This window comes from Trypanosoma equiperdum (genome assembly GCF_001457755.1).
Source record: "Trypanosoma equiperdum strain OVI genome assembly, contig: ctg_1580, whole genome shotgun sequence".
NCBI lineage: Eukaryota > Euglenozoa > Kinetoplastea > Trypanosomatida > Trypanosomatidae > Trypanosoma > Trypanosoma equiperdum.
This window is the reverse complement of record NW_027123594.1, coordinates 21,184-30,374: the sequence shown is the minus strand read 5'-3', so window position 1 is coordinate 30,374 and position 9,191 is coordinate 21,184. Positions and strand designations below refer to the sequence as shown.

Genomic DNA, 9,191 nt, shown 5'->3' with positions numbered 1-9,191 from the left:
TATCCGTTATCCACTACCTCAACTACAACCAGTGTTTTGTTGTCTACACTGTTTAAAACACACTTTTGCTCATCTTCATCCTCAATCCTCTCACTGCTGTACAATTTCTCTCTCCTTTCTTGCTCTATCACCTCCAATCACCGTGCTCGAAACCCAACGGATACATATCTGCCTGAAGATCGCAACGGTCCTACATATATATACCCAACTGCTGACGTTTTTCTCACACTAAGAGAAGGGAGGTCCTTTCATAGTGTAGGTAAAATAAACGATATTTTCCACACATGCACAAACTCAAACTCTCGTCATCCCGCATTTCCCTTCAATGCCTTCCATCACATTGACATGGTAACAAATAACCCGGCGGCTCTGCACGGCAGCATATTTATTACCGCTTCTAAAGGGAAAAAACGGGAAGTGCCAACAGCTGCTGCGCCGACAAACGCTCATTCGGGTCACTTTTCAGGCAAATCTGCACAAACTCCAAACAGAACTCGTCGAGGTCGTCTGGTATGATAGGCTTTGCGGAGGCTGACCCAATATGATAGACGAGAACCTGTGGTGGCATTCGAAGAAAATGGTCTGCATAGGGGAGACCGCCCGTAAGGAGCTGTAGAAACATAATACCACAGCTCCAAATGTCGCTCTGCTCCACAGGCTTCCCTCGTGCTGCCTCTGGGGCCAAGTAGACGGGGGTGCCCTGAATCTGCAGGCCATTCCCTTCCATTTCTCTGCGAACCACTTCACTCAGAAAGGCCGACGCACCAAAGTCGGATATCTTACACGTGCCACCAAGCGTGAGAAGGACATTTTGAGGCTTTACATCACGGTGGATGATACCATTAGAATGAAGTTTGTGCAAGCCACGCAATACGTCTCGAATGAATAGGCAAGCCGTTGCAGGCGGAATGCTGCCAAATGCGTCCAACATCCCCTTAAGAGAGCCTGCCATCATACATTCCATTATGATTATAATCAAGTTACTCTGAAAAGCATAAGAAATGAACTGCACGACGTGGCCGCTTTTCACTTTCTGCATGGCAACCACCTCCGTCTCAACCTTGGACACTTCTTCCTCTCCAGAAGGCATGGGAAGAAACTTTATAGCAGTCATACGACCACTGTTTACGTCCATGCCTAGATACACGCAGCCAAACGATCCCTTGCCAAGGATGCGTGAGCTGCGCAGGTATGTAATGCCATTCTTGGCGACTATTTTCTTCGGTAGAGTGTACGTCGCCATGAGAGAACCCCCTGGATCAACTACAGAAAAAGAGTGGGCATCCTCCATGCTGTCGCTAGTAAGTGACACGCATGACTCTGCACACCTATTGTAACTACGCCTGCGACCCTCAGCAATGATAGACGGACGACAATTTGTAAATGAGAAACGACGCCGCTCGTCACCAACCCCAAGCTCAACATCCCCATAATTTTCTTCATCTGCGCAAGTTTTGGTTTGGGGGTTGGTGGATTTCATGGCGTCAAAAGAGCCCGCATTCCGCCCTGCAACGTTCAATGCGGACGCCCCCTCGGCCTCAAGGGTGCCAAATTCACCTCCCGGCACCGTGCTGGGACGGCCTTTACCCAACGTATCTCGCAACGAAGTGGTCGGCCGGCCAAGGGATCTCTCTAACCCACTCTCAAGATTACCCGAATGAGCGTCCGTTAACAAGCACATACTTGACATTCGGCGGTTCACACCGTCTGCTTCGCGAGCCGGTGATGGGGATCCTGTCCCCATATCTGCCTCTTTCACTGCGGAAAAAGCTAAACCCGATTCTTTGGAGCCAGTTCTCCGTGATGCGAGCACGTTGTCATGTAGCTCCTGTCGGAATTTCATTGCATCGCAATCAAAACTCGATTTGTGTGCCATCACACTGGGTGGGATATCGCCGCAGAGAACAGTACCTCCCCTAGAAGAAAGAGCCAAGAAATCATTACTTCCTTCAACGCTCTCCGTAACTTCGTAAATTCGCCAAGTGGGAAAACGACGGTAATACGGCAGTGGCAAATCCTTCTCATGGTGCATGTAGTATTTACAGAGTTGCTCAATCCGCCACAGGAGACGTAACTCTGTCTTGGAAAAGCTTCTTTTCATCTTTTCGATGCCGGCCAGAGCCAAGCCAAATTCGTGGTTTCGAAAGTTGAAAAACACACGTGCATGCTCCTCCGCAAAAGCTGATGGGCCCCGGGGCATTCCTTTTGTCATCGGTAGTTGTCGCTCCTTGCTTAACTCATACAGTGTAATTGGGGGATCGTCCTCATGATATTTTATTACGTCCACCATGATACACTCGTAGTGGGAAGAAAGCGACTCCTTGACTGGTTCAGAGATCAGAACGTCAAAAACCGTTAGCGACGCGGCCAACTCGCTGAACACGATCGCCTGCCGTGGGACAGAACCAAACACGGTTGTGAAAGCCTCCGCACGATCCTCCACAACGCCACACACAAATGGACCTTGGTGGAGCACGATGCCCACACGGAATCCAGCGCGGCGATAGGCTTCTAGTCGATCCAATATTCTAAGAGCGCAAGCCGCCGCCCGTATGGCGTGGTCAGCGCAACCATCGAAAGCATTCCACGCAGCAGAAATACATTCGCCACTACGTTGAAACAGCTCACCTCGGTACTGCCGAACACTGCGCAGAAGAAGTGCCATAATGTGGCGGTGTTGCTCAACAGCAAGCCCAAAATCGGTGAAATACGCTGTCTCCACTGCGGGAAGGTGCACAGTGAGAATAGTTGCATTTTCCACAAGGATCATGCCACGGTTGACCGGTTCCCTGCCGTCCGCAGCGCCCGAAAGCGCGGCTGCCCGTCCTGATTCAACAGCAATATCCGTTGCTTGTAAGTCCCCCACCCCACACAGAGGTTGTATTCTGTTGAGCGACGTAACCGACTGAGACCCCTGGCACATTCGTTTGCTGATGCTCGATTTGACATCCGCAACAGTAGCGGCACAAACGAACGCCCCTACGTTCGCCTTGTCATCTACAGCATCATCGTCATCATTGTGCCTCCCCTCGGCGACTTCCACCGCCGCCTCCCCATCCGTGTCAGCGGAGCATATTTTATCCTTCACATCTAGCAAGTTCTTTACTTGCTTCTCCAAGATATGCTGGGGCACGTACTTCTTGTTCAATCGAAAACATAGAGCAAGTATTTGAAATGTATTCACTAGTGCACGAAGATCCCCGAGCCAGATCTTACGCCAACCATGCACGGTGTGGTCCCACTCTTTGCGTCGTTCCGTCCCCCCGGCAGCAGAAAAAATAAGGGATTTAAGGTAACTAACGGGGGCATCTATGCTGATGTAGGCGAAGCACAACATTACCATAAACAGAACTGCACCGGTGTAACCAACCACCATCGCAGTTGTCAATAGACCATCCAGACCACGGTATGATGACGAGCCGTAAGTAACAAGCCACACACTGCTGGGGTTATCTTTCCCGCAGGTGTTGGAGGTACCATCTACGCAAAATGTACTGCACATCACCAGAGGGGGGGTGACACTGAAAAAACCTCCACCCGCCAGACGGGGAACTGGAGCTGGAAAGTGTGCCACATCTTCTCCCACAGTTGTGTTGGCTAAACCCCCTGGCAGGAGTCGCCCCACGCTGTGCCATGTGTGTGTGTCCCCCGACGAACACCATTCTTCGAATAATAGAAGAACTTCATCATCATGAGGGTTATTCTGTGGGTTGGCGTCTTCAAGCCATTGGGCATTGTTGTACAAACTGACGGTGAGCCTTGAAGAGGAAAAGCTAGGCAACAAAATGGCAACCAACGGGCTTATCCCCGTCGTAAAGTCGTCGACTAGAGAGTGACCCAACAACATCAGGCCTGTGATGTCTCTTCGTAGAATCACTACGAACACATCGGCTTCGGGGCCGTACTTTTCGGTCACAATGAGCAAGTCAGATCGATATCTCGATATGCGCGGCGTAGGGGATGTTGGATCACTGAGACGCATAGTGGATGGAAGCGCTATATCAGTCTGATCCCCTGCAGAGCAGTTGTGCGTCCACGTAAGTGACGCGTTTACACCACTGTATGTGGCAAGGACTACTGGTGCACCTCGGAGAAAAGAACACACTGAATCTAGTGCTGCGCGCTTTTCTGCAACCTTAGATGAGGCCCTAGCTACTTCAGAAACCTGTGACATCCTCCTTATATCATAGTACATATCCTTTAACCGGCTGAGTGTCAACCTGGTCGACAATTTTATGACATCCTTCCTTGGCTCAGCCACTTTGACATTCAACAGCAACTCAGTTCCCACCACCATCGATATGAGCACGAGCATGAAAGGTAACAGCAAGCCACACAGCAACCACGTTAGCTTAATACCACGAGCCTTCGAAGCGTCACACAGCAACTGTTGCAGCGCAGCGTCCCGCTGTGAATCGGGTTGTTCCCAGCCTGGTTCAGTTTCCTCCGTTATCACGATCCTGTTATCCCGTGGTGCATCGACTTCCCACACGCAAACACTGTGGACACTAAGAGGGCTTCTTAACTCTTCATGGTTTAACCGTTGCTGCTGCTCAGGCTGCGGTTTTGTGTGATTTCGAGGAGCACCAGACACACTTGCCATTTCCTCTTGGCAATCATCCCTTGACTCTTCATGCGGAAGGCGATCAAGAAGTTCAATACCGCGCATGAACCGAGAACCGTGCGTCTCCGCGAACACTTGTGAATCCCTGGTGGAGCACACGCTCGGCTCGGCCAGGTGGATTTCTACGCCACATGCGCCAAAGCCGGATGTCGCTTGCCTCCTCGATGAGTCTCCGTTCGATACAACAGGACAAGGCTGACCCAACAGGTTGGGGGAAAAGCACCTTTCAACGTTCGGCCTATTGTTCACGTCCACATCGAAACTGTCGTTAGGAGGTTTGTCCGACACAAGGGTTGATGCGGTCGTCTCCAAGACTGGAGGCTGTGCAGCACTAAGAGGATCGTATGCGTCAACATGGCGAACAAACTCTTGCTTCATATCAATACAACTACAAACTCACAGTGAATCTCAAGACAGCAGCCCCGCTAAGTGTTTAAGTAACACGCTAACGGCACAGCCTCACAGGTACAACTCGTCCCTTCCCGTCCACCGTCCCCTCTTCGTCTCCACGTTAACCCCTCTTTCCTACTTGCGTAAATGAGCAACGGCCTCTACTAGCCGTTATCAAAAAAAAAATGCCACTCGAGGGAACAGACGTATGGCACTCTCAGACACGACAAGGCACTCCAAGCACGCCAAGTAGTCTGCCACCGAGCGGCTGCAATCACGATGGTTCTGACGGTGCCAAAAGCGCAACCGCCCCTCGTTTGTCCCGTGAAGCGATATAGAAGTATATGCGAGAATGTGAATAGGTACACTATACCACCCTTCCCGGCCACGACTGCCCGAACCGATAATAATAATTTTTAAAAAAATAAAACTCTTCTTTATCCTTTTCTTCTTTTTACAACCCTCTCTTCACGTACTTTTCCCAAGGTCCACTAGGCCAGAAGGTTGAACTGGAGTCAACCAGAGAATGAGACAGATATAGGATGTTGTTGCAGAACGCAACTTCAGAGCTATGAGATAGACAAAGAGAAGTAAACGGATGGATATTTCTTCGTGAAACAAACTGGCGGTTATCACCTGCAGAAAGAAAAACAGTGAGGACGAGATCGACCAAATAATTAAGAGGTAATATGGGCAGGGAGCAAAAAAAAAACGGCGCACACCGTTCGCTCTTCCATCTAAATGTGTAATACCACGTCTCATGGCCATGCTGATGGTGGTAAGAATAACAACGATGCAAAGGTAGCACTCAGATGGCAATTTAAAGGGAAAAAAGGCGCCAGAAAACGAAAACGGTGCTTCGGAACACTCACACGCTATGAGAAGGGAAGAACCCGGTGCATCTATACGTGAAAAAAGGAAGTGTGGCGGCCGCAAAAATAATTTATGATAAAGACTCTTTTTGCGCCCTCGTGCATGTATATGAGCCTGCCTATATAAATAAATATATATGTATATGCATGTACACGTGTATGTACCCGCTGGCACCGACATCCTCTATTGTACCCCATTGGGAGTACGCAGAAACACATACGCATTGTTACCAGTAAATCTAACAAAAATGTAAAGACTGAAGAACAAAAGAAAATAATCACGAATACGCAAATGGCCCCTTCCGGACAACATACTGGCGACAAAAAGCCAGCACACCCCGTGCCGCTGTCTCCCCCTGTTTCTTAAGAAAATATGCGGTGTCTCCGATGTCGCTGGTAAACGGAGGATGCAGCAGCGCCTCGTCTACACACGGCACGCACCTCCTCCTTCCCATCACTCGTGTTAATTTATATAATTTTTACCCCATCTTAGAAATCATTTCGATTGGTGTTGATGTTGTCGGCCCCTTTTCCCCGATCCCCCTCTCCCTCCCCTTCCGCCTGAAACTCAAACAGTAATGGGGGAAAATAGAGTGAAGGGATGGCAAATGCCCCTCGTCCACACGGCACGCACATGAGGCATGTACAATGTGGGGGAGGGGGTGTAGGGGGGAGATGGGAAAACAAAAAAGGGAGGGAAGGAAACAAACCATCCGTTTAAGCACGTGCTCGTTTTGAAAACACAAGCAAAGATGAATGTTTTATCTCTTTTTTGCTCTATGGATATATCGCTCCGAGATCATGCGGCATTGGGTCAGATGCTTTCTACTGATCACCCACCGCCCGCAACACCCCTCGACGTGCCGGCGCCACCTCTACGACTGCGTGGAGCATCAACAGTCGGCGACGGAGCAGGTGAGCCATTAACCTGCGACGGTGGAAAATTGTGTCGAAGATATTCATTCAAGTTTCGCTGCAACGTGGAGAAGTTGTTGTATGTTTTGGGAAGTGTCACCAAATCCGTGGAAGCCAGCGTTACTTTTCTTCTGGCTGCAACTACGCTCTCCTCAAACTCTGCATCCCCTATTCCAGAGCCTCCCTCCTGATCACGCTTCAGTCGCATCGAGCGCTCGATAATGCGGGCCCGCTGAGTGCACGCAGCCTCCGACACGTAGTTGAGGAATGTTGAAAGGAACATAGACAACACGTAGTCTGCCTGAGAAATCTTTGTGGAGCGCAGGAAAGCCGGTCGCTTATTGGGGTGGGGCTTGGCGACTGTATCAAGTTGCTTCTCAAAAGATGCTGTGAAACCAAGATCAACTATGGACGGGAAAGTCGATTTGGCCGTTTCCACAAGCATCCTTCCCACCGGCGTCGTTTCACAGCGGCCCTTTGCATTCACCTGAATGTAACCGCGGGCTAAGAGTGTCTTGACTATTAAGGGATACGTGCTGGGTCTTCCTACACCATTCCTCTTCAGTTCCTCAATGAGCGTCCCTTCCGAGTGTGGCATTGGGGGAACCGGGCGATTCTCACGTATAGTCGGAGAACGTAGCTCAAACAGGTGCTGCTGGTTCGGCGAGTTCAGCACGCGTCGGAGGTTTAAGATAGCATAAAATTCCTCCTGGGACAGCGAACACATGGTGGGAGCGCCCTCATCACCCGCATCGGCACCCTCCTCAGCGCCGACATGAAGAGATAAGTTTCCCGAGTCTCCCTTATGAAAGGCGCGCGTCCATCCCGGCTCCACTACCCGCTTGCCACCTAACGTGAGAGTCAATTTCTCTCCGCTACCGCTAACAAATTTAACGTCTGCCACAATCTTCTCAACGACCTGTGGGATCATGAAAGCTGCCAGAGTCTGTCTACGGACAAGTTCATACACTGCTCTCGTTTCTGGGGAAAGTGACAGTGAATCCCCCTGAACGTTGATGTTTGTTGGTCGGATTGCCTCATGAGCATCCTCGACATTTCCCACCGGGGTCCCCGAGTTTTTCCCCCTTTTTGCAGTCTTTTTTTTGGTTTGTTTTTTCCCCCTTTTACCATCCCCACCTGAGGCTGGTCGGTCCTCAAGACGATACAGAAGTTCCTTGCCGAAATTCTTCTTCACGGCATTGTAAATATCCTTCAATGCACTCTCATCTATCCGCGTACTGTCCGTCCTGGGGTACGTAATATGACCCAGCTGAAACAGATCCTGAAGGTAACCGCTGACCATCTCACTGCTTAACTTCATCTGTCGGTTCAACTTTGTGATTGCCGCCGCCATCGTAAGCGGCTGCGGGGGCGGAACCTTTGACGGGGTGACAATTGGATCGTGTGGAATGCTGAAACTGTGGCAACCGTCTAGCTTCCAGTGCTCCAAGCAGTTATTAGCCTCCGCTGCCGTATTCCATTGTGACGGTGCCCCTCGGCGGTCTGAATGAATGTCCACAACCTGGGAAAAGGTTGTGCCGTGCGGAACTGGAAACTGGCACGTCGCCTCAACTACAAACGTTGATTTGTTCCTCTCCAAGAAAGCGCTAATCTTATCCTCACGCTCATTGATGAGAATCAGTGCGGGTGTTTGTACACGGCCAATTGAACGCATCTGCGAATTGGCCGCGCGAACCACGGAACTACCTAAGAAGCCAAAAAAACGATCCATTACGTGACGTGTCTCCGCGGCACTTGCGAGGTCGTAATCACATATATTCAAACTCCGCTCTTTCATAGCTTTACGAATACCATCCTCCGTAATGCTGTGCATGTACGCCCGTGAAAAGGGAACCTTCAGTTTCGGATACAGTCGCTTTATCGTCTGAAGGGCATGGACAGCGATTAGCTCACCTTCACGATCAGGGTCCGTTGCGAGAATAATTTCAGACACATTCTCTACCTTCCCCTCGATGTAGCGCTCAAGTGTTTCCTGGATACGGCGGCCTGGTAACGGTTCCCACTCGAGAGTGTACTCTGCAAGGGTACCGCTAGAGGGGAATGCCTCCCCATCATATTCTTGCGGTTTTCCCCCTGCACTCGATGGGGGTAGGGGATGTGTTATCCAGGTAATTTCCTTCAGAGCCATGAAGTGGCCGGTCGTTGCCATTGCCACTGCTTTCTCAGCACCTATTCCTACGCACTTGAGGTGCCCCTGCTTGAACGACCAGTCGGGAATCACCTTTGGATTGCTCAGAAGCCCCTCAATCTTAATGACTTTGTTGGGGGACTCCACAATAACAAGTTTCTCCAGTGATGTAACTGTTTGCCGAAACATTTTCCCGATTATCTCTATACGTGGCCTACAATGCCAGCTTGTAAACTAATTA

At 50.2% G+C, this 9,191-nt stretch overlaps 2 protein-coding genes across 2 annotated transcripts; both read right to left on the bottom strand.

Moving 5' to 3' along the window:
• Positions 1 to 397: 397 nt before the first annotated feature.
• Positions 398 to 5,002, bottom strand: TEOVI_000578800 (protein kinase, putative; the record flags this gene model as incomplete). Its single annotated transcript, XM_067222198.1, has 1 exon — positions 398 to 5,002. The coding sequence occupies one exon, from the start codon at positions 5,000 to 5,002 to the stop codon at positions 398 to 400; it is 4,605 nt and encodes a 1,534-aa protein (XP_067078299.1).
• A 1,716-nt stretch (positions 5,003 to 6,718) lies between these two features.
• Positions 6,719 to 9,139, bottom strand: TEOVI_000578700 (DNA topoisomerase IA, putative; the record flags this gene model as incomplete). The annotated part of the gene is made up of 1 exon (XM_067222197.1): positions 6,719 to 9,139. One exon carries the CDS (start codon positions 9,137 to 9,139, stop codon positions 6,719 to 6,721), a length of 2,421 nt encoding a protein of 806 aa, XP_067078298.1.
• Positions 9,140 to 9,191: the final 52 nt, after the last annotated feature.